The sequence below is a fragment of the Myxocyprinus asiaticus genome, chromosome 2 (genome assembly GCF_019703515.2).
Source record: "Myxocyprinus asiaticus isolate MX2 ecotype Aquarium Trade chromosome 2, UBuf_Myxa_2, whole genome shotgun sequence".
Classification (NCBI taxonomy): Eukaryota; Metazoa; Chordata; class Actinopteri; order Cypriniformes; family Catostomidae; genus Myxocyprinus; species Myxocyprinus asiaticus.
Window position 1 is genome coordinate 40,999,294 of NC_059345.1, and position 26,731 is coordinate 41,026,024.

Here is a 26,731-nt window from a genome sequence, read left to right on the forward strand (position 1 = left end):
TGTAGGTACATCACTTTACTGTTCAAACTGGCTCACTACTTCTCAGTCAGTGTTTTGTTTATTCCTTTTCATTTTGATTATATAATATTACTTTAGGCCCTCGAGAATGTTTAGGTATTGTGCTATTGTCCAGCACTCAACTCTTGTCACTTTGATCTCACAGAGCATGATGAAAGATACATATCTAAGGGGATGATTTTAAATGGACTGTTTATTGTAGTCAATTTAAAAGGTTGGTTCACCCAAAAATAAAAACAAATCTGTCATAATTTACTCACCCTTGTGTTGTTTCAAGCATGTATGACTTTACATTAAAATGGATGTTAGGCAGAATGGTAGCCTCAATCACTCACTTATTTACTCACCATTCACTCTTATTGTACTGTATCTTTTTCCATACAGTAAAATGAAAGTGAATGGTGACTGAGGCTAGCATTCTGTCTAACCTTTCTTTTTTGTCTTCCACAAAAGAAAGAAACTAAAATAGGCTTGGAACAACACGACAGTGAGTATATGGTGACAGAATATTTTTGGGGGGTGAACTATCCCTTTGAAGAATTCAATAAATATTGAGTCATGTGGAAATGTGTGGGTCCTTCGAATGCTATAAAACATTCCAAAAAGCAATCCAAAAATAATGATCTAACTGTCAAAAATTCAGGGCACTAACCTAATATTTAATCTGATTATACAGATTCTTGAAATGCTTTCTTTACTGGGAATGATGCGCCTTAAAATAGACACAGGTTTGAGTTATAGAGTCTCATGACTATTTCTTGCTCTCTGTGCAATAAAACGTATGATAGCTGTTCATTATAGTAAGTGAGATGGCATTAGTGAAAATTAATTCACTTTAATATGAGGGGTGTACATTAATCAGTAGTGGCTTAATAACTATCAAATTCATTTTAGGGGTCGTAGAATGGTGTGGGCATATCACTGGGTTTATTTCAAAAGTCCCATTGAAATATTGTAATAGGATTGCAAATTAAAAGTGCATTTATTAATCTGCCTCAAATTATACATTTTACATCTGAATGACCTGATGGAGATTTCAAAAGACCACATTTCCGAGGAATTTTCATAGGTTGCAAAAGGATGTGATTGTGCCATAGTAGAACATTCACCTTTTAGGTCTGAGTCACTTCAATATTAATTTGATCATGTGTTTGGGAGCAATGTCCTGCTTTATAATAATCATCATAAAATAAGCATCAAAGCTTAAGCATAGGTTTTTTAAACAAACTTCAATAACTTATCTTTTCTTGGATTTTGCACCATTCTTCCTTTTATTTTCATTTGAGGTTTGAGAAATTTTGCTCTACACTTCATTTTTTTTCTAAAAAGCTCTGCCTCATCTGACTGAATATCTTATTTTCATTTTATTTGGGCTACTATTATGCTTTTTGGCAAATTCAGACATGCTTTGACGTGGTTCTTTTTTTGATAGACAACCTTTACTAGGTTGTGTCTGTGGGTAGATTTAGCTCCCACTCCCTGATATTTGAACCAGAAGAGCACACTGGTACATCAAATCAATTGGATATTGCTTTTTCCTAATTTAAGCCTTTTGTTTTGTTCATCTCTAGATTTTTGGAATGCTCTTTAATCTTCATTTTCACAGTCTTAAGATTCACAACCTGATTAATAATACCTTAACCAGAAAATTTGGTAGTTGTTTAATTATTCACACAAAGCCAATTGTAAGGCACTTTGTTTACTAGTTACAGCAATTGTTTTCTTCTGTGTAAACTTAAAAATTCTGCAATACAGAGACTATGCAAACAGCATATTATCTATCTATCTATCTATCTATCTATCTATCTATCATCCATCCATCCATCCATCCATCTAATTTGGTGTTGGTGTAAATGCATTTACAAGGCACTGTGTATGTGTCAATTCTGTTTTCAACACCAGAGTATATTGTTTCTTAAATCGAGAGAGGTCTAAAAATACCTCTAATTTTGAAACAACAGTCACAAAACAAAGGATAAAAGGAATGCAGTATCATTAGATGAGCCTGGGGATGTCTGCCACTCCATCAGCCAGCAGGGTGACACAGATGCCCCTATTACTGCTGTAGCGTTGGAGTACATTATTCACAAATCCTCTTGTCTCCTCCTGTGTGCACTTACCTGGCTCCTCAAAGCCCACATTAGTCTATATGTGTGTCTTAATGGTATTCTGTGTTGGAGGTATTTAAAACCTGAATATTATTATAAAATATGATTTAGCAAATAAGTTGGACCCTCTTGAATGTTTCATGAACAATCAATCAGTTGCTGATATTGAGTTTATGAAAGCAAGCATATGTTGTGTACGTTGAGGGAATGACACATACATTGTTATTTAAACATTCTTAAGCTATTGGATACACTCTATCAAGAGTAGAAGTCATGCACCCTCCTTTTAGCTCCTCTTTCATGTAACACTGATGATGATTTATAAACCATTTAGACACTTTAATTTACAAAGTGTCTAAAAACTTTCTCACATATTTGCAAGGTCATGAATGAAAAGTAATGGTCACCTTTTAATAACAAACATTCCCTTAAACTTTCTCAAGTCTAGTTTTCACACATTTGTTTACATGTCCTTGAGTGTGAGCTTTCCCTGGTGTAAATTTGAATTGGGATTCATTTCCAAGGCTGAGGAGATGTTTTTGATTTTTGCAGGTCTTTAAAATCAGATGTATTTACATTTACTTGGAGATTGAATTTACTTTAGAAGACACATAATCTTTGATGATAAATGGCCTTGTATCAGAAGCATTGGCTGACTACATACATGCATTTTTAGAAGTGTGTCATTTGCATATTATACAACGGTGAGTTCTAGTACTTGCATCCGATTGGCCAAGCAGCTTCACTTTTTGTATCACTCAGCTTGTCTGTCTTTCCAAATAATGGCTGGGATTTTGATTCATTGTTAGTTTTTATTTAGTTTTTATTATATCATTTCTGTATATAACTTTATTTTGTATATACCTTTATAGCAGTAGATTGTGACAAATGAGTCTATTTTGTGGTATGAGTGAGTCATTGACTTTATTATTTCATTAAAAAGACTGAGTAGTCTAAATATCAGTATTTACATTTATGCATTTGGCAGATGCTTTTATCCAAAGCAACTTACAGTGCAGTTATTACAGGGACAATCCCCTCAGAGCAACATGGAGTTAAGTGCCTTGCTCAAGGACACAATGGTGGTGGCTGTGGGGATTGAACTGGTAACCCTCTGCTTACCAGTTCTGTGCTTTAGCCCACTACGCCACCACCACTGAGTATGAATGTGATTACCTTCGGCACAAGGTCACATCCGTCCTAATATTCAGAACAACAGCACTCTTGCTTGTGTTATATAGTATTGTGTGATATAATGTAGGACTACAGATGTTAAATGATGTTGAAGAATTACTGAGGGCTGCTCAGTAATTCAGATATCTTTTTTGTAGGGCTGCCAATCGATATATTTTTTAAATCTGATTAATTACTTAATGTGCCAAGTAATTAATCAAATTAATAACAATTAATCACATACTGCATGTCAGTATTTACTGAGAAATCATTTTAAATAGAGTACATAATAAATATTGTAATTCAGATTATTAATATACATGACATCATATACATAAATTGTGGCAGCAGACAAGTTAAGCATTTCTACAATACAAAAAGTGGCTTAAACATCAAAATATGATTTGTTTTATTTCCATATCATTGAACATAACCCTATTATTAGTGCCTGTTTCTGTCTGAGCTATTTTTAATTTGTGGTCTATGTACTCATGCATCAGATGCTTTTGGAGCATCTCATTTTGGTTGCATGGCTTTTCACTAGTTTACAGCTTCTCTAGTCATAATCACTGTGTAACTTAAATGTAGTTTTGAAACGTCTTGAGATCCCTGCATTCTGTTGTACTCAGTCCAGCTATATTTGAGTGTAAATGCACATCTATGGAAGGCTGTGCTACTTGTTGCTCTCATTGATTTGTACAGCTGGAGCTGACTGCCCCCCACTGCCACATCCAGGTGGTACATCAAGCTTGAATTGGTCCGATGGTACATTACTTATTTCTGAATTGATATGCAGATTGGGGGCATGATAATTCCGTTTTATTTTTCATATAATGAATCACACTAAATGAACACGTTAAATCGACAACCCTGATTTTTGTATGTGTTTTGTATAATCTCTATTGTGCTGAATAGAAATCAGAAGAATGTTCATATCTGAGTTGAACAGAACTCTAGGAGAGGTGCACTTGGCATGACACAGGAGGAAATAAGGATCAGAAATAGTTCTTGGTGAACTGCATATTTAATTTGATAAATTCAACAAGAAAATACAAAAATACATATGAATATAATCTGAAGCTGTACAAATAACAAAGATTATAGCCATTGTCAAATTGCCTGTGTCACATGGAGGAAGAAAGTCTATTAAAGATGCAGGTCTTTGCCAATATCTCTATTTTGGGAGACCTGTCAATGAGTTTTTATGAGACCTTTCCATATAAATGACCTTTGATGGTAATGGTGCTGTGACTCATGACTCATAGTGTTGGTCTGAAGGATTTTATACAACCACGGAAATCAAGTGTGATGGTCAAAGTGTGGTTTGATTTCAGATCCATCAACAAGCAAAAAGAACAGTCATGTCAAGGACAAGGAGAAGTATTTGAAGAAAATTTCATGTATTTGCTTCTTAAATGCTTCTATACATTTTAGATATAACTGTTTTCCTTCAGTGCTTCACCCCCTGAATTCACAGGCTATTTTCATTCCTTAGCTTGCAGAGAGAGTGACTCATAATCCTGAATGAATACTTCAGAAAGTCACGAAGTTTTCTGTTAGTTACCAAACTCATCTTCCCTTGCGGCCAGAATTTTATTTATTCTGAGACTGAGACTTGCCCCAAAACATAGCTTTGTGACTTCAAGCTTTATACATCTCAAAGTAAAGTAAGTAAATTAGCTGTAGCTGGTGATGATAAAGTTTGTATATTGTAAATGATCTCAGCCGTTTGTGAACTTTGGCATTTTGCTAACTTTAACCACATGCCCTCTCTCCAAAATCCCAACCTTCCAAAGATATATCAGCCAACTTGTTGTCAAGAAAACCCAAATGTGCAAAATGATTCACAAATAGAGAACATTTCTGATTTGCTAGTTTTGTTATTGGCTAAAAAAAAGCTAGACCTAATGGCTTTAATTAATTCCATAATTTGTTAGCAATTGTTTTATGCATATCTCTATATATATTTGAGTGTTTAAGGTCAGATACTGCCTGCATTATATCTAGTACAATAGTGGGAGTTTTATTTTGAAGTGCCTCCCCCGTCTTTGTGTGAGGAGCCATGTTAATTTCATTAGTGAAACGGGGAGAAAATGCACCACAACATTGATTAGATCTCTTCAAAGATTACAAAGTTTTAGAGCTGTATAAGCACCCCCTGAAAAGGCATAATGTTTTTACATTTTTAACAACTGTTAATTAAAATTAGCATCTTTGTGAAATGTTGTTTCACTTTTTGCAAGTAATGTCATGTGGTATACAAGGTTAAGATTATAAAACAGAGAGATATTTCATAATTGTTTTATGGATCAAATGGATCATATTTGTATTGTTTCATGCATAAAAATGTATGTTGTTTTGATTAAGTAAAATGTATGGTGTATGTTAATAGCAAAGTAATGATTCAGCCTTGCTATTTTATAGAAAAGAGTTTTAATGTGTACATTTCTATGTTATTTAGCTCTTTTGGTGATTTGCTGGAGTTATATGGTGAATTGTAGGAGTTTAAGGTGATTTTACAAAAGTAAAAGTAGTTTTCAAGGATCCTTTGTACTTATTAAAAAAATTAATTACAGCACCTTTAAGTTTAGACTGATGTAGAAATGACACTCCTTCCCAACTGGGTTGTAGACTTCTTGTAGTTCATCTGTTGATGAATAAATCAAAAAGCAAATCAGGAGATAACACAGCACCTAAATATACTGGAGGAAAATCAATTAGAATTTTTGTTAGAAGTTAAAAACAGAATATTGTCCCTGCTGCTCTCTACTTTTCTTGCCTTCATGTTTTTTTATTATCCACACTCCGTCCATCTTCACTAGTGGCATTAGTCCTGTCAGCTAATCGGTGGTATTAAATGAGCCATCTGATTAAGTTAGCATCATTAGCATAACGTTTGGCAACCGAAGCACATCATGCCACACAATCCTCCAAATTAGCTTTATTAGTTACACAATGTTCCTCTGAGGCCCCTGACATTTCGCTCCCCACAAGAGGATTTACTTAATGAGCTGGCTGTTTCTGCTACTCGCTCCACCAACTTCTTTGATGACCTCTGCCGAAATTTACTCCACTTTGGAGATGCAAAACACAGACATTGTCTGATTGCTTATTCTAATTATCTCTACAATTCTGAATGAATGACATGCATTAGCAATTCAATTATGATTTAAAATGGTCATGTGACGCCATGCAAGAAGCAGACGTGTGAGCAACGAGCTCTGCGCACTTTGCTAAGTTTTTGATTATTTTCATGTTATAATCTGGTGAAATTTGATACACCCAGATACACATTTGCTCTTTGAGGCAAAACATGGCAAAGAAGTCAAAATCCTCGGGCTCTGGAGACATTAAAAGACACTTACGTGTTCAGGATGAAAGCCCCGACAGGCCTACAGACCGGGGACTCGATTTGGATGGCGTGGAGGGAGAGGTGATCTAGTGTCTGTTGTCCAACATGTCGGTGATGTTGACGAAGGTTCTTGCTGACTTGGAGGATCTCGTTATAATACGTCGATCGATTACGGCGATGGAAATAAAATTCTCTGAGTTAGTTACAAGAGTAACTGATGTTGAGAGACGAATCGATTGTCTGGAATCTTCGGAGAGGGAATTAACCGCTAATCCGCCCGCTACCAAAGTTGATTTGGAATATCTCCTTGAAAAGCTTGAAGATCTTGAAAATAGAAGCCGCAGGAATAACGTTCAAATTGTTGGAATTCCTGAGCATGAGGAGGGCAGAGATATGGTGAAATTCCTAGACGAGCTTTTCCCGAGTCTGCTCGACATAACAGGCCACAAGCTGGAAATCGAGCGAGCTCACAGAGTCCCAGCACACAGATTTGCTGAGGGAGATAGGCCCCGATCGATTCTGGCCAGATTTCTGAGATCATCCGATAAAGATCTTGTGTTGTGCCAGGCGAGGAGCAAAGGGAAGCTTTCTTGGAAGAACCGTAACATTTTCTTGTTCCTGGACTTTGCGAGTTCGACAAGAGAGAAATGCGATCGGTTCAAGGAATGTAAGAAACTCTTACATCAGCGAAAGCTCACTTTTGCTCTGATGTTTCCGGCCAAACTGAGAATAGAAATGGAGGTTCTATTCGCAAAGTATTTACATGTCCCAATCAGGCAATGTCTTTTATTGAATCAATGGGTGAGTAAACCATTGGGTGTTTCTCTTGTGAGTGGGTCGACTTGCTGTAATTATTCTGGCTTTTGAGGAAGCTGGGCTTCATTTTGGTTTCTTTTTGCTTTTTGTGTTGGCGCCGCCTAGCGGCTGGAGTTTGTTTTGTGAATAACACTTTTCCTTAAAGAAACTTTTGCATTGATGAAAGATTACATTTGCATTGCAGTTCCCTGCCAGTTTGAGAGTGTACACTACGGATGACCGCAAAATATCTACATGCTCACACAAAGGATGTCTTTTATAAAGTTGACGGATTGTGTAAGTCATGGTGTATACTTTTATGCGGCCTCCGAGTGAATTGACTCGACCATCTGGGGAACCGGGATGCCAGTTTTGTTTCTTTTTGTATTGGTTCCGCCTAGCGGCTGGAGCTTGTTCTATTGAATAACACCCCTTTGGAATAGCTGTGGATTAATCTGTTCGTTCTTCGTGCTTATTCCTCCTGCTGGCTGGAGTTTGTTTTGTTGAGTATTTTTACGGGACATTGGAGTGATTACTGAACTCATAACAGCCGGCTCAATGAACATTCGTTTGTCTGTCCAAGGAATCTGAATGGTTTTATATCAGCTGGAATTTGTTTTGTGGAAGATCACACCTTTGAGACAGTTCTGTGAATGAATCTACATGTTCTTTGTGTTCATTCTTCCTATTGGCTGGGGTTTATTTTACAAAGTATTTTCTGTTATTTAATTTTGCCTCACAAATTTGTGAGGCAAAATTGAGCAATGCGATGGCAAAGTTGTCGTGGGGGCTCGTGGTTTAGAGGGATTGTCACCGGTTGGCGCTTTCATGCACGGGGTTAATGTGCACGTTTTTCTTTTTTCTGTTTGTTTTGTTTGGGGGGAATGTGGAATGTGGCACCCCATAAAAAGAAGGAATGTTATTAATTTTCTTAAACGTAAGAAATATGATATAGTGTTTCTTCAAGAAACACATCTCTCCCCGCAAGAAGCTGAAAAATTTGGGAAGATATGTGGTGGACATGTTTTTTTTAGTGCTGGCTCAAGTAAGAGCAAGGGATTCATTATATTGATTAATATACATCTACAATTCAAATGTCTCAAACAGATTAAAGATAAATTAGGGAGAGTCATTATTGTTTTAGCTGAAATTCAAGGGCAAAGGTTGATTTTGGCTAATATTTACGCACCTAACGCTGATGATCAGGGCTTTTTTATAGATCTTGAAGGGATGCTGCAAGACGCTGGCACCCCTCATGATATAATATTGGGAGGAGACTTCAATCTTTTGATGGACTCAGTCCTTGATCATAGTGAAGAAAAAGTGTGTAAACCCCCTAGAGCAAAATTGACGTTTCACAGGATGTGTAAAAATATTGGTCTTACGGATATTTGGAGACTTTTGAACCCATCTGGTAGGAACTATACATTTTTTTCATCAGTCCATAAGATTTATTCTAGAATAGATTTTTTTTTTTTGATATCCAAATCCCTAATTTCATCTGTTGTTGATTGCTCAATTTAAAATATCTTAGTCTCAGATCATGCCCTGGTGAGTTTATAGGTGTTGCCATATACAGAGAAAAAGAAATCATATAGTTGGCGCCTTAATGTGTCCCTTTTGCAAAATCCTGATTTTCAACAAATATTAAAGACTGAAATCAATGTTTATATGGAGACCAACTGGTCCTCAGTATCCTCTGTGGGCGTGGCTTGGGAGGCACTTAAGGCAGTTCTTAGGGGTCGGATCATACAGTATGCCTCATTCATCAAAAAATCCAAAGCACGAGAACTTGTGGAGTTGGAAGAGAATATTAAAAATGCAGAGGCAGAACTGAAGCGCCGTTTGTCATCTGATGGCCTCAGAGAATTGACCCGATTGAAATATAGATATAATACTATTTTGTTGCGGAAAGTGGAGTTTTGGCTATTCAGGGCAAGACAGTCATACTTTGAGTTGGGGGACAAAGCAGGAAAACTTTTGGCTAGATATATAAAGCAGAGAGAGTCTTTTTCTACCATTCCCTCAGTGAAATCTGCTGATGGTGAAATATTTACCACGGCCATTGATATTAATAATGCTTTTAAAGAATTCTACTCTGATCTCTTCGTCTACTGATGAAGATATTAGAAACTTTGTGAATCATTAGATCTCCCTAAACTGATGACTGAGCAAAAAAATTATCTTGATTCTGAGATAACCTTGGAGGAGCTTGGTGAGGTTATTAAGGCCTTGGCTCCGGGGCCTGTTGGCTTTGCCGCTGAGTTTTTCAAATCTTATGATACAGAACTGGCTCCACTTTTGCTAGAAGTTTATACTGAATCATTAAAGAATGGAAAGCTCCCGCCAACCATGACACAAGCCCGGATCAGTCTGATTCTTAAAAAGGACAAAGATCCAAGCGAGTGTAGAAGTTACCGTCCAATTTCCCTGATCCAGTTAGACGAAAAAAATTGTCAAAAATTCTGGCTAATCGATTAAGTAAAGTTATGACATCTCTTATACATATAGATCAGGTGGGGTTTATTCAAGGCCGTAGCTCTTCTGATAACATCAGGCGTCTCATCAATATCATGTGGTCAGTAGTGAATGATCAGACTCCGGTCACTGCCATCTCACTTGATGCCGAAAAGGCGTTTGATATGGTAGAATGGGATTATCTTTTTAAGATTTTGGAAATGTATGGGTTCGGGAGTACTTTTATTGGTTGGATTAAGCTACTTTATAGACACCCTGTAGCGGCGGTACAAACAAATGGACTAATTTCAGATTATTTTACTCTGGATAGGGGCACCCGGCAGGGTTGCCCTCTTTCCCCATTGATGTTCTGTCTTGCCCTGGAACCATTAGCAGCCTCGATAAGAAAGGAGGATGATTTACCAGGGGTGATTGCGGGAGGTATGGCGCATAAGCTTTTGCTTTATGCAGATGATATTTTATTATTTGTCTCTGACCCTACTAGATCTATGCCTTGCCTCCACAGAATTATTAATTCCTTTTCCAAGTTCTCAGGACACAAAGTCAATTGGTCTAAATCCAAAGCTTTGGCTTTGACAGCGTACTGCCCAATAACGGCTTTTCAGCCGGGCGCCTTCCAGTGGCCCAAACAGGGAATTAAGTATTTGGGAATTTTATTCCCAGCAAATTTGTCTGATTTAGTCAGAGTTAATTTTGACCCCTTAATAAAAAGGTTTTCGAATGATGTGGACAAGTGGGCTTCATTACATTTATCGATGATTGGGAAGGTTAATGTTATTAAAATGAATTGTATTCCAAATTTCAACTACCTACTACAATCTCTCCTTGTAGATGTCCCCCTCTCTTATTTTAAGCAATTTGATAGCATAGCGAAGTCCTTCATTTGGAATGGAAAACATCCCAGGTTACATTGCAACAAGTTACATAAGCCGATTGACAAATGTGGGCTAGGCCTACCCAAGATTTTGTTTTATTATTATGCGTTCGGTCTCAGACATTTAGCTCATTGGTCACTTCCACCTGAGAGAGCTCCTCCCTGGTTTGGAATTGAACAAAAAGTTATTGCCCCTATTTTACTATTACAAAGCCTTTCTATTAAACTAATTGGAGAAGTTAAGTCGCACCCCATTATCTCGCATCTGCACGCGCTATGGACAAAAGTGTCCAGAGTGTTTAATTCAGACATTTATTTAAATGTTGCCTCAAGCATATGGCTAAACCCAGAATTGCATATTGGTGAATCCCCTTTCTGTTGGTCGGAGTGGATTGAGAGGGGTGTTAATACACTCGGTGACATATATGAGAGTCGTGGGTTGAGATCGTTTGAAAATTTGGTCCAACATTTCAGGGTTCCTAGATCTCAGTTCTTCAGGTACTTACAGCTGCGCCACCTGCATTGTACTATTTTTGGGAGTAGCATGCACCCCCCTAAAAGGGCAGATACTCTAGAAGTGGTGATTACTGCTTTTGGAAAAGGTCATGAGGCATCAGTGTATTACTCCCTGCTAATTCAGAGTCTGGGTGATGGAGCTTCAACTTCTCTCAAGAGATTATGGGAGAGGGATTTAAATTTGGTATTGGAGGAGGGAGTGTGGGCTAAGATTCTAAAAAACGTCAAGTCTACATCTAGAGATTCGAGGGTGCGTCTGATGTAATTTAAGATTTTGAATTGATTTTATTGGACACCCTCTAGATTGTATAGACTTGGTCTTAAAGACACACCCACCTGCTGGCGATGCCAATCAGAAGATGGGGACACAACCCATGTTTTTTGGGATGTGTTAAAATACAGGAATTTTGGTTAAAGATTCAGGGATTTATGTGTGATGTGTTGGACACAAGGTTTTCATTTTGCCCCAGACTCTGCATTTTGGGTGAAGGGGAAGTCATACATTTTGGGGATAGCCACTTGAGAGGTCGGGTCCTAGACGGAGTTATGGTGGCGAGGCGAATAATACTCAGGGGGTGGAAGACGGCTGGGGCACCCTCGTTTCGGGAGTGGTGCGGGGAGATGAGCAAGGTTGCGGCATTTGAGAAGGCAATCTTCAGAAGGTTAGGAAAGTGGGATTTGTTTAATAGGAAGTGGGTTGGATATTTGGATTTTTTTGGAGGGTTCTCGGGGAGGGGCAGTGGAGAGGGATTTTTGATTTTTGATTTTTAATTTTTAGTTTGATGTGTATGTGCACTCTTGCTTTTTGAAAGTATTTTTTTTTTTTAGTTTGTTTCTAATTTTTTGCTATAATTGTAAGAGACCACTGTAATGCGTGTTTGTGTCAGGTGGGGGGGATTTCATCATGTTCACTTTGACTATGTTTAACCTCGTGCAACCCCGCGTACACATGCATGTACGTTGTATTTTGGCTTCGCTCTACGCAACGCATAATTTAAATTCATTTAAACTAACTGACCTCAGTTCAGGTGACCCTGGGCTTACAGCAAAGGTTACAAAACAACATGGCACCAATCACAGCGGAGTTCATCTTTGGGAGAATTGGTAACAAACTACATCTGGTAAGAAACCTAATTAAGTTTTTACATTGAAACCTATTTGAGTCAAAAGATTAAAGTCTCTAGTTTCATCCGATATGCTATTTTTAAAATCTGAGCGATTTATCACGAAACGCCATGATGCTAAACACAGTGTACACTAATGTGTACTTTAGCGCATTTTTTCCTTAGAAATCCTTTATCTACTGTGCATTATCACATTGAGAATCAATGGGTTCATCCAAAATCTGAAAAATTTTGCTTTCAGAGGCTGTATGTGGAGTTAGGATGAAAATAATGTGCATTTCGAACTGTTCTGAGACCAGTGCAGACAGACAGCACACTGGAGGTTAAGTCATTCTAATTTAGTATAATTGTATAATTTTATTTTAACATGGGTGGCAGTGATTGGATGATGCTGGCTATTACTTTGAATCAGAATTAATTATGCTAATATCTGATGTAATGTTAGTACCTAGGGTGGAAAATGTCCCGTATAATTCAGAATTTTCCAGTATTTGAGGGAACAAGGTTGCGTTCTGTATGAAATCCATACAGGATGCCGTTTGTCCGGTATTTTAGTGTTTCACAACCAATTTGCCGAGAATGTTTCACAAATCAGGAAAATGGATGTGAAACACACACCTTTCAAGTAAGTTGTGTGAGATATCGGCTGTTACATGTTACACAGAGGCTACACTTGACAGAAACAGACAGGGAAAAGATAAGTGAAAATTAGCTAACGTCTTCTGTCATGTTTTCAGTCAGAAGCAGTATCATTTTGTCAAACATATAGCATTCGCGTGCATAATAATTGTTTTTCACCATTGTGATTTCAAAAACAACGGTAATTCATGACATTGCATTACATTGCATATTTCAGTGCTTCCGGAAGAGAGATTCAGCTAAATGATGGTGAGAATGATGGTCCGTCCGCTCTGTTTTTCAATTGTTTTCTGTGTAAAAAGCTTTAGGTGGACCTCTTTAACCTTTGCGCAGCGTCTCATGCTGGAGCCCTTCTGGAAAAAAAGTGTTCCGTATTTCAAGATGGAATGTCCCGTATTTGGCTGATAGAAAGTTGGCAACCCTATCTGTAACGTCTCAAAAACATGAAAAACACTCCTGGAAACATAATAAACAATTTGATTTAAAAACATCTGACTTTCTATAGCTTGGTATTATTTAAAATTAAAAAAACAACTTAGTCCCGCTGTCCACATACTGTATGTTGCCATCAATTTTTAGGAAAACTATTTGCTCTGTAATTTTATTTTATTTATTTTATTTATTTTTTTCATGTTTATTAGCTGCTACTAATTACAAATCAAAAAGGGAAATGAAAAATGCACATAGCAGTCACGCTCGGGTCTCAGAAGGTTCAAATTAAAATGATTTATGAATTTGCCAGACTTTGTAGTTCCTTTTTCTGCCATGTTACCTCTGAATGATGTCCTGGAAACATGAAACCTGACATAATGATCAGTGGAAGCCCACCTTCTCTACCCAGCCCATCTTTCACCCTATCTTAAACACCTCTGCTCTTTTCAGTTTTGTTTTGCTCTGCACTCAGCAAGAGCTCTAGAGAGAATTATGTTCAGTTCTGTTTTTTATTTTTATATTTTTTTATTAGTTGTATGGATAAGTCTTTAGCACTGTACAGCATATGTGTGTTAAGGGATATTCTTTTTTCTGACATTGAGCTCAGTGTATCAGCTGCCAGCAACAGGGTGACTTAGTTCACACACTATCTGAGGAGTACATAGTATGCACAGTAAAAAATAGCAACCTGCGATTGCTTAAAGAGCTATTTTTACTAGTTAGATCCTAATTGTAGTCAGATTTATTCAGTCATATCAAAAATCAGATAATTTAGAAGTTACCACAAGAAGCACTTTTTTATAAGTTACCAGAAATAACATTGTTTTTCAGTGTGTGAAAACATTATTTGTAAAACAGTCACTTTCACTGTAGTCCCGTGAACTGTTGTACTTAAGCAGTCTGTTTGTAACTGATAATGATTTGTTATGGCAGTGTCAGATTAGACCACATCTCTCAGCTTGGTTTGATTTTTTGCAAACATTTCTACACCTGTGATGGTGGCTTGACCTGTTTTATATCAATATAACTTGATGTTTCTCCATCATCTGTCTCTGCCACACTGGAAACATCATCAGTCTTTAACAACCAGGGCCGTGTTTCTTAAAAGCATCGCAAGCTTAAGTTGATCGTAGAGACTTTTGGCGCGAATAGTTTGTACGTTGTACTTAGGCTTACGATGCTTTTAGGAAATGCAGCCCTGATCTGTCAGTGTCGTTCATGGCAAAGGCTGCTCACGCTTTCCAAATGCCAAAGTTGCCATATAGTTTTGAATGAAATGAAACACTCTCTCTGATTAGTTTCTTTATGCTAGCTATATAATTCAAAATCTTGGTCTCTTGGATGGTCTCTCAAGTTTAAAAGTGTGTCTGTTTATATCAGAGTTAGTGATCATACCAGTCATTATGTTCACTTGAAAAAGCTGACATACTGTTCTACACTTTAGGCTTATTAAGATTTTTCCAAAATCCCTAAACAAAGACCAAAATTATTAAATGTAACTCCTCGTGCTACATCCACCAAACTTCAGACTGTTCTGACGTAGTGTGCTACAGCATTTCATTTCTAACTGATAGGACTTACAGTTTTCCTGTAGTAGTGGGTGATCAAAAATCCATTAGTTATATATTGGCAGACTGTTCAAACATGCCAAAACTCTGTCTGTCTGTCTATCTGCCTGTCTGTCTGACGGTTTATCTGATTATCTATCTGAGAGTCTGTCTGATTACCTATATGAAACTCTTTTAAACTGTCAGGTCAGGCTTTGTCAAGCTAACATCAAAGTTTGTCTTGACAAACAACTTGTCTACTTTAGTTTGTTGTATTACTGCTAAAATAGAATAGGCTGCTCAAAAATGTTTATTTGTATATATATCTAAACTGCACTAGCATATTTCCCAGTTTGGCTGAACAGCGAGAAGGCACATTTTTTGCTGACTGATTTTGCTGACACCAATTCAGTCCAAAAACAGTCAAAATGCTCATGAGAATGCTTTAGTGCTTTACAGCAACTAAAGGAATGACTCAAATGTTATATGCTTTGAGCCTGCTGTGGAGAATTTAACAACTTTTGGGTTGACAAAGGGAACATGGGAGCATTTTCAAATGACCTTGAGATTCAGCCAAACAAAGCAATTCCTCTAGTGTAAATCCAATGTATAGTAAGACAGATGCTTATTGGGGAGTAAAAGGCCCTATATTTTGCCAAAAAATATTCTCAATATGTTAGGAGTGGCACACAAGAAAGTGTAGCATACAGGGGCGGACGTAATGTGCCTTTACGTAATGTGGGTGCAAGTGAACATTAGAAGGAATTGGTTCCATTTTATTTTGAGATTTCACTGGAATGGAAAGTGGGAACATTATTGCTTTAGTTGAATGACTATCGCCTGTTACTGTGTCCGCCACTTACTAAAGGGATGGATAATACAGTACTTCATGCAATGAACTTTTTAGGTTTTTGAGCCAGTACACTCACTAAATAGAGCTGGAATATGTGTGCTTGTTCAAAGAAGTGGACTGGAGTATACACATAAATCAAAATGGATTGACAAACATGCCAATTCTGTTTTATGAATCGAAGTTGTTCATGATATATATATTTATTTATTTATTTAGCTAAAGCTAATGTATCCCCAAATCATATCACTAAAAAATATCACTTGGCAATATATTTCAGACTATCTAGATGCAAATGAATGTAGCTCTTCATATATCTCTGTGTGAATCAGTCTCTCTCTCTCTCTCTCTCTCTCTCTCTCTCTCTCTCTCACTCGCTCACACTTCTTCCCTCCTTCCTCCATACAGATCCAGTGATTATGGGACAACCTACAGCAAGCTTAACCTGATGCCAGGGACAACTATCATAGTCACAAGCTTCTACATTTGTCCTACCAATAAGAAAAAGGTGAGAGCATCAGTGGTATCTTACTAGATCACAGATCTGTTGTTCATTATCATTGGAAAAAAAATTGCATACCATTTTCTTTCATCGTGTCATATGAAACTTTTATGAAACATGCATTTAGATTTAGTTGGTGAATGTACTTTAAAAACAAAACAACAAACACTTGCCAACCTGCTTTCCTCTTTCTGTTATTTGAGTGATGTATGTGCATATGATGTATGTGCATAATTGTAATCTTTTTTCAGAATAGGGCACTAATTATGTTTTCATCACATATGTTAATGAATGGGTCCATAAGTATGGTAATTAATTATCATGCACAGACACTGTGCAGTTAACATTCAATTGAAAGTTATTGGCAGCGGTGCATATTTAAGCACAGATCAGGGATTAAAATGAGTATCAAAAATAGCACTTATCACACATCTCTCACACCACTCTGCTTGACTTTACAGCACATCACAATGGTGCTGTTATCTATACACGTGCTCTTTTTCAAAATGTAGTGAGCTGCCAAAGGAGGCAACATTTTTAAGGAATAGTTCACCCAAAAATGATGTAATTATTTACCCACCTTCATGCCCTTCCAAACCAGTATGACTCTCATTCTTGTGCGGAACACAAAAGGAGATGTTAAAGGATATCCCGGTTCGTCTTTTCAAAAAAATGCCTGTGGATAGTGATTAAAAAAGAACTCAAAAAGATAATAAAAGTAGTCCATGCAGCTTGTACATCATATTGCAAGTCTTCTGAATACAAGTGACATGCTTTTGTGAGAGACAACTTGAAATGTAAGTTATTTTTCTTGAAAATATTGACGTCTTGATACAATTTTGTTGCACATTCATGAGTGCTACACTGTAAACCCTATGTTGTTGTTACTGGAAAAATCAAGTTTTCTTAATTAAACATTACTTAAAATGTCAAGTTTTGAGCATATTACTCAAATATATATGACCCTTAAACTTATTTTTCTTAAAAATCCATAGACATAAGATTTTAGGTGTTAATAACTCAAACTATTTAGTACAAAATTGAGGCCATGAGGAATACCAATAATGCCTTGCACTTGGATTATTTAATAATTTTTCCTTGGTCAAAGGGAACGTATGGGGGAATTTAACTAACTGGTTATTAAGAATACAAAGAGCTTTAGCTCTTTTTAGTATTATTTATGTTGTTTTGTTCTAAATAGTTGTTTTGTGTGATGTCACCAGTTGGGTGATCTGTGTTCCATTTGGTCAAGTTGGACCCTGTTAACACTATCTCCTTGTGCATGTAAAACTGAAGTAAAGGTGTCTATGCATTTCTGTGGAGAAATACATTTATTTAATGATTCACCAAGAACCAGTTATAATCTTATTTAAGCTGTGTTATTGTGTTACCTAAATTTGAGTCCATTCATTTATAATTATTAAATAGAAACAAAATTTAAATAGGAATAGTAATCTGAGTTATTACTACTTGCATCTAGTTACCTTAACTTAAATGGTTTAGTTAATACTGTATGAACACCAAGTTAAGTAAACTTTATTAAACAAGTTTTGGAGATGCCATTGATCAATTCAATGGAGGAAACATTTTCTCTATCAATTGAGTAAATTCAAATTATTAGGGTTTTTAGTGTATGAGAGAAGCTCACTCACAGTGGCTCATGTGCTCGTGTAGGAACTTATATTGTGTAGTACTAGAAACAATACAAGTTATTGTGTGAAAGTGCATGCCACTGTTTATGTGAGGCAGTATCAAATCCATCACCATCTCAGAATGCACTGTGACGAGCTCATGAAACACAGGCAAATGTTAAATATACATAAATAAACGTATATATGATTTAACTTAAATGTAATCAATACTGAAATATATCTATAAAGATAGTTCTAAGATTATCACACTGTTAGCTTAGCAACATGCTAACGCTAAACTCCTTTGGAATCAGTTGACAGTTTGGATGTTGCTTTAGAACTCAGCAAGACAGCTCAGATTTTGGAACAAAGCCATGGTGTGTAGTGTCCTCCTTCACATACTGTCTTTAAGGCATCTACATTTGTCAATTTGTCAAAACAATGTGTCTACAAGTTTGTCAGACAGAGAGAGAGTGTGATTGTGAATGCTTTGTGACAGCCCATAGGTCACAGTATTACCACACAGTGTCAATCAGTGTAGCATTAGATAGGGTCTCAACATAGAAGAGCAGGATCAAATGCCACTTATCCAATACCAGAGCATCTGGCCCTCTTATTTCTACAGCACCAGGCTCAACCAAGCGTGAATGAGACAGCAACAGACACAGAAAGAAGCTTCAGATGGAAAGAGAATGATACATTGAAAAGCAGTTACAAATAAAGCTATCCTTGTCTGTCATATATCTGACCTCCATTAAATCACATTTCGAAGTCCCTTAACAAAGATAAGCAGTATAGTCTCTCAGTCTCTAATTAGAAATATTCAGCACTGAATTAAACAGCAGCTGATGCTGCTGCTATAATGTTGTAGTTCAATGTCTTCATTTTGTTAATAGCTTGTGCAAGTCAAACAAAGAGTTTAAGCAAACAGTTCAATTTCAAATGGCATACATTTCACTTCTTTTGTTCCGCTTTATCTCTAGGTTGAACTCCAGCAAGTAATTATTCAGGACATAATGTGTGATTCATCCACACTAGAGATAAGAGGAAAGTTCATTAATGGGAAATGGCCTTCAAAATGAGAGAGCAGATGAAGTTTGTACTTTAAAAAAAAAAAAAAAAAGTGTAAGACTGGAATTTTAATTCTTTAATGGCTTCTTTATTTAGATTTTTTACCTACCCATGTACTTCTATGATTTGGAGGTATCAAACTAATTTTGAAAATGTTTTGCACAAAAATATTTATATCGAGTTATGCAATGGCAGAACCTGCAGTTAACCAGCTGTACAGTAGTGTAGTACTGAATTACAGTATAGTGTTTTCAGTGTTCAATCTCACAAACTGTGGTGTATGTTTTATAAACAGGCCTTATGATGCTTGCAGTGTAGGTATAGAGAAATCTTCTCATATTCTCATACAGTAATTCGTTCGGTTGGAAAAACTTGCATTGCCTCAGCAGCTGTAATCAGAGCATGAGGCCTGAGATTAAAATGTCCTTGCTCAGTGCACTGAATCCAAGCTAAATCAGATACTAGAGACATTGGCTATCTCTGACATTTGGAAGTTTAATACATGTATTGGAAAGTGAGTGAAGCAAACCAGTGTGCACACCCTCCAGATCCAGAAAGCAGAAAGGCAGCTTCCATAAGCGTGACAGGTCAATGGATTGATGTTCCTTTGGGTTAAAGTTCTCATAGAGGCGTAAAAGAGGGAAGAGAGATAAAAGTCAAGAGATGTTTGCTCGTTTCCTTATAGCTGCTTTATCTTTAAGAATTGCTCACATTTTCACACTCTTTGGTGAAGGAGTTTTAGTTACCTTATCTGGGTTAATCCAGACATGGATAAACCCAGAGTCTATTCTCATTGACTATGAAAATTTACCTTAACAGGCTATGTACACGGTGTTCAAATACCATCTGCACGCCACTGTATGGGATATAGAGCATTCTTAAGCAGTGTGAGGTGCAATACACAGCCCTTGAAATTTATAGGAAGCTTTGTTCTGGGGAGGTTATAGAAAGTTGATCTTAATTTAATTGGAGGTAAAATTAAATATGGCAACACTTTCTAATAAGGTTGTATATGTTAATATTCATATCATGAACTAAAAATTAACATTCATGTCATATTTTCATCATATATTAATCTAAGTATGCAGCTTTAAATGTTAAAAATGTATTAGCCATGTGAAATTAAAGATTTACCAAGATTAATAAAGGCTATAAAAGCATTGTTCATTGTTAGTTCATGTTAACTATTGCATTAAAGGTATAATTCACCCCAAAATGAAAATTCGCTCATCATTTATTCACTTTCATGCCATCACAGATGTGTATGACTTAATTTCCTTCTTCTGCTGAACACAAATGAAGATTTTTAGAAGAATATTTCAGCTCTGTAGGTCCATTCAATGCAAGTGAATGGTGACCAGAACATTCAAGCTCCAAAAAGCACATAAAGGCAGCACAAAAGTAATCCATAAGACTCCTGTTGTTTTATATATGTCTTCTGAAATGATGCAATCACTTTGGGTGAGAAACAGATCAATATTTCAATATTTTTTTACTGTAAATCTCCACTTTCAGAATGTGAAAGAAAGTGAAAGTGGTGATTTATTGTAAAAAGGGACTTAAATATTAATCTGTTTCTCACCCACACCTGTTATATCGCTTATGAAGACATAGATTAAACCACTGGAGTCATATGGATTACTTTTATGCTGTCTTTATGTGCTTTTTGGAGCTTCAAAGTTTTGGTCACCATTTACTTGCATTGTGAGGACCTAGAGAGCTGAAATATTTTTCAAAAAATCTTCGTTTGTGTTCAGCAGAAAGTCATACACATCTGTGTGGGCATGACGGTGAGTAAGTAATGAGAGAATTTTCAGTTTTTGCTCTGAAATATCCCTTTAACTAATGTTAATAAATATAACTTTATTGCAATTTAAGTGTTACCATAAATTGTGCACTTTTGTTATTTGAATGACTTCTAAAATAGGAGGAAATTCAAGCATGTTGTAAAATAAATGGAAGCCTTGTGGTATCATTCATTGGTTGAGCATGTTTTGCATGTTACTCCCATTGCATCCTATTCCATAGTTCAAGCACACTTTCACTATACCAACACTGCCATTTGAAATAAATGATTGGTGTTTATGATTTTAAGAAGTACCTAATTAACTAATCCATGTTAGATCTAATAATTTTTAAATGTGAACTCCACAAACATCATCTAAAAACTAGTCAAACTAATACTGCAGAAAGGAGATTGTGACAACAAAGTACCCCAGACAAATAAACACTCTTTGTGCCTAGACATATTTAACACTGCAGTGTTTTATGGATCTCATTTGTTCAACACTCTTAAATGCTGAAAACAATTTTTTTTTTTTTGTTTTGGCTTAGCTTTAAAGATTAAGCAGCCAATTAAGAAGCATTTTATACCCCATCGTTTAGCCAAGTATAAGCATTACAAATTGCTTTGGTCACAGGCTTTTTAACTTGTAATGAGCTTTAAACTCCTTTTGTAATGTGCGCCCATATGCACGCACACATACCCTTACATCTATAAACTAACACATTTAGACTTACTAGTCAAAACTCAATGCTTGAAATTATGAAAGTAATTTATTGGCTTGTAACACTTCAGTAATCACAGAGAATTAGCATCAGGACATCAACAGACATTGGAGTAAGGTGACCCTAATTATGCTCCTGACCTTGCAGAGAGATCGATAGAACTGATAAATGTCGCTAATTTATTTTCAGACATGGTTTGGCCTGCAGTTTCTGCTCATCATTACCATTACGTGGTATTTGTGACAGATCAAATGGATTGGTCTGACCTGATTTTCCATAACCAATCAATGAAAGAAAAAAATCAGTACCATTGTATTGTAGTGATGACCAAGACTCTATTCATAAACCACTAAACTCCATACATAATTAAAATTAATAAAGCAATCTTTTCATGCCAGCTTAAATTATTGAGGGAGTTTTCCTTTGTCTTTTTTGTAGCTTGTGATCAGACTAGGCCTCAAACTCAAAGCTGCTTTAAGACCATTCCTTTTGAACAAAACGCTATACAAATAAATGTGAACTTATTTAAATTTAATCAGCATTCTCCTGCTAACCCACTTTTTGTTGCTGTCATTATTTAACTTTAGTTTTCTATAATTAGCTTTGCAGAAATTAAATAAATGTGTGCTAATCATTTTTTAATACCCACAAAGATTAAAGGCAGCTGCGTTTAGACATTCAAGGTTTAAATTTGTGGCACTGATTTGTGAAAAGGCTGCACATGTGTGTGTAGAAGCAATACACATACACACATGCAGAAGAGTTTTGATTAGATGCAGAGTCTATGGAATACTTTCATGTATTCTGCAAATGTTTGACTTGAACTAATTAAGAGTCTGCTTAGGATGTTTATTGGATGAAAGGACACTCACTGAGCACTTTATAAGGAACAATGTGGTCCTAATAAAGTGCCAGATGTGTTCTTCTACTGTTGTAGCCCATCCGCCTCAAGGTTCGATGTGTTGTGCATTCTGAGATGCTATTCTGCTCACTTCAATTGTACAGAGTGGTTATCTGAGTTACTGTAGCCTTTCTGTCAGCTCGAACCAATCTGGCCATTCTCTGTTGATCTCTCTCATCAACAAGGTGTTTCTGTCCACAGAACTGTTGATCACTGGATGTTTTTTGTTTTTGGCACCATTCTGAGTAAACTCTAGAGACTGTTGTGCATTAAAAACCCAGGAGATCAGCAGTTACATAAATACTCAAACCAGCCCGTCTGGCACCAACAATCATCCCATGGTCAAAATCACTGAGATCCAATTTTTTCCCCATTCTGATGATTTATGTAAACATTAACTGAAACTCCTGTCCCGTATCTGCATGATTTTGTGTATTGCACTGCTGCCACATGATTGGATGATTAGATAATCGCATAAATAAGTAGGTGTACAGGTGTTCCTAATAAAGTGCTAAATGAGTGTATTACCATTAGTTAACGCTTTAGCTATTCTTTATTGCAGCATTTTTTTATCTTTATTAATGTTCATTTATAAATATACTTTTGTTTATACATTGTTCAACAATACTGTTGTTCCCTATCTGTCACTCACTCGACATTGTGTTGATGTAGTGACACTAGGGGTCACTCTTGGGAGCCCGAGACACCTCTGGTCTTTGATAAAAGGCCAATGAAAATTGGCGAGTGGTATTTGCATGCCACTCCCCCGGAATACGGGTATAAAAGGAGCTGGTATGCAACCACTCATTCAGATTTTCTCTTCGGAGCCGAACGGTCATGCTCATTGAGCTGAATTCTCACGGTTCATTCACCTCTGCTGGATCTGACAGCGCATTTCAGCAGCTTATCCCTCCTCTGCACTGGTGCACTGCAGAGAACGCTCCTGGGCACTTCGGCAGAAAAAAGAGAGTATATTTTCTGAAAGAGTTTATTTCTCTAAAAGAGTATATTTCTCTAAAAGAGCGGCACACATGGAACATCTTTTTAAAGACAAATCTTTTTAAAGATGCCTTTCCGATTGTGTGTTATTCCTGGTTGCGGTCGTTACCTCTCAACTTCAGACGGTCACGATCTAGCGCGGCTAGCACTGGGGGCGATTTGGGGACCCCAATGGGATCGCCTTCGCCGGGTATCCCCCCCGCGGTCCTCCCATTACTCAGCACGATCATCTGCCCCGATCGGGCTTCTGGATGAGTCCGCATTTTTTCCACTTAAATATCCCCCTCTCTCTTTGGGCGAGGTGTGGTCTCCACGGTGTCCTCCCCTTGGGAGGGACACCCCCCGACTAGACCTGGCTGCCCAGTCAGATAATCCCCCTTCTTTTTTAGGGAGTGGGAAAAAAAGAAGGGCAAAAGAGGCTTGGGTTAGCCTGTCTCTATCTTTTGGGTAGTCGACTTGTCCCCAAAGGGCTGTTAGACACTCATAACTATGTTAGGGGAGGTTACGTGTCGGCCTGGTGTGCTGGCTATGAGGCACACAGTGGTCTGCCCACCACACACTGCCAGTTCACGTAACACAGTTCAGCCAGTTGTGGCGTTTCGTATAGGGACCCATAGTGTCACTACATCGACACAACGTCCTGGTTACTTGCGTAAACTCCGTTCCCTCATGGAGGGAACGAGACGTTGTGTCCCCCCTGCCACAACGCTGAACTACCCGCTGAAATGGCCAGACCTTGTCTAGGCTCCTCAGCATAAAACCTGAATGAGTGGTTGAACACCAGCTCCTTTTATACCCGTATGTCCGGGGGAGTGGCATGCAAATACCACTCGCCAATTTTCATTGGCCTTTTATCAAAGACCAGAGGTGTTTCGGGCTACCAAAAGTGACCCCTAGTGTCACTACATCGACACAACATCTCGTTCCCTCCATCAGGGAACGGAGGTTACGCAAGTAACCAGGACGTTTTTCATTTTTGCTCATAATGCATTAACTAATGTGAACATTAACTTTAATGTTAAAAATGTATTTGAATATGTCGAAATTAACATTAACCAAGGTTGTAAAAGTGCTGTTCATTGTTAAACGTTAACTATTGCATTAACTAATGTCACAAATACTGCCTTATTGTAAAGAGTAACACTTATCAATTAGATTTCATTCTATCATGAACTAACAATTAACAATATATTTTTTACAGCATTTATTAATCTTTGTTAAACTTAGTTAATTACAATACAATTGTTTATTGTTAGTTCATGTTAGTTAATAGTGCATTAACTAATGTATTTAAAAATGTATTAGTGTATGTTGAAATTAACATTAACCAATAATTAACCAATCTGTAAAATAATTGTTCATTATTAGTTAACGTTAACTAATGTTTTTAACTAATGTTAACAAATGGAACCTTATTGTAAAGTGTTAGCATATAACATTTAAATATACCAATACCATTGTGTCTTGATACCACAGACCCATTTGTTGCAAAGTTACATGCATCCTATCACTTTTAACATCCTGACATACACTGTAAATACTAATAGTAATCTCAAATTATAAAAAATAGTTTACTCAAATTAATCTTACATTTTTACTATTTTTAATTAAGTTACTGTTACTCTCTAAATCCTAAAGTTGTCATTAATAAAGACATTTAAGTGGTCCTAATTAAACATTACTTAAAATGTCACATTTTGGAATCATAACTCAAACACATAAGTTATTTAAACTTTGGCTTTGTGTACTACTAACTCAAAATGACCAAGTACAAAATTGCAGCTGTGTGGAATACCCATAAACCTTGCGCTTGAATAAATTATGTTTGTTTGGTCAAAAAAAGGTTTGGTCACTACTTATGTAGTAAAATAATAGTTTTTTATTAAAACATTTTTTATTTAGTTTTAATTCTTATTACTATTGTTGTTGTTTCATTGTAGCTGGTTGATAATTAAGATTTTTGTGAAGTCAACATGAGGGTGATTAGTGTTACAGTATGTTAAATTTAAGCCATTCATCTTTACTCACTTGTACTTTACAAAAGTGCAGATTTATGTGCACTGAAAAGTACTGAGTAGAGTCCAGTGTGCCATATGGCTAACCTAGAGTCTAGTCATAATTTCCCTTATATTGTATAAGACATGTAATAACCCAATTTAAATAATTAAATCAAAACAACGATACTTTAATCATAGATGAGTTAAGCTTACTTGTAACTAGTTAACGTTACTTAAAAAATTAAGTTCAGTTTACTTGAGCCAAATAAGAATGTTTACTTAGAAAAAGCATGCAAACTGATTGCCTTGAAAATCTAAGTAAGGTCAACTAATTTGATTTTACAGTGTACACTTTCCTCATGTTATTTTCACTACCATTGACTCATTATTCCTCATTTTGCCAACTTCCTTCCACATTGGTGAGACAAGAAGCAGCAGCACGCCATTGAAAATCTGCAAGTTTCGGGTCTCTCGTGCGGAGAGCTCTGCTGGTGTTTTTTTTGCATAATGATACATGTAATAATGTGTAGTTAATGCAAGCCAACGGTATCGTCCTGGTTACTTGCGTAACCTCCATTCCCTGATGGAGGGAACGAGACGTTGAGTTGATGTAGTGACACTAGGGGTGGGAGCCCAAGACACCTCTGGTCTTTGATAAAAGACCAATGAAAATTGGTGAGTGGTATTTGCATTGTATAAAAGGAGCTGGTATGCAACCACTCATTCAAGTTTTGTGCTGAAGAGCCAAGACAAGGTCCCGGCCATTTCAGCAGGTAGTTCAGCGTTGTGGCAGGAGGGACACAACGTCTCGTTCCCCCCATCAGGGAACGGAGGTTACGTAAGTAACCAGGACGTTCCCTATCTGTCACTCACTCAACATTGTGTCGATGTAGTGACACTAGGGGTCCCTATACGAAACGCCGCAACTGGCTGAACTGTGTTATGTGAACTGGCGGTGTGTGATGAGCAGACCGCTGTGTACCTCGTAGCCAGCGCACCAGGCCGACACGTAACCTCCTCTAACGCTGTAATGAGTGTCGAACGGCCCTTTGGGGACTAGTCGACTGCCCAAAAGATAGAGACAGGCTAGCCCAGTCGTGGCCTCTTGTCCTCTTTTTTTTTTTCTCTCCCCCCCAAAAAAAGGAATTAACTGACTGGGGCCACCAGGTCTAGTCGGTGGGGGGGTCACTCCCAAAGGGAAGACACCGTGGAGACC

General features: G+C 37.1%; 1 protein-coding gene across 7 annotated transcripts in view; it reads left to right on the forward strand.

Annotated features, from left to right (window-relative positions):
• Positions 1-26,731, forward strand: part of sorcs2 (sortilin-related VPS10 domain containing receptor 2) — a 283,640-nt gene that overhangs the window by 161,333 nt on the left and 95,576 nt on the right. For all 7 annotated transcript variants that reach the window (XM_051719980.1, XM_051720016.1, XM_051719989.1 and 4 more), the window contains exon 3: positions 16,315-16,414. In XM_051719980.1, coding sequence (XP_051575940.1) covers positions 16,315-16,414 — 100 coding nt within the window. The remainder of the gene's footprint in view (positions 1-16,314; positions 16,415-26,731) is intronic.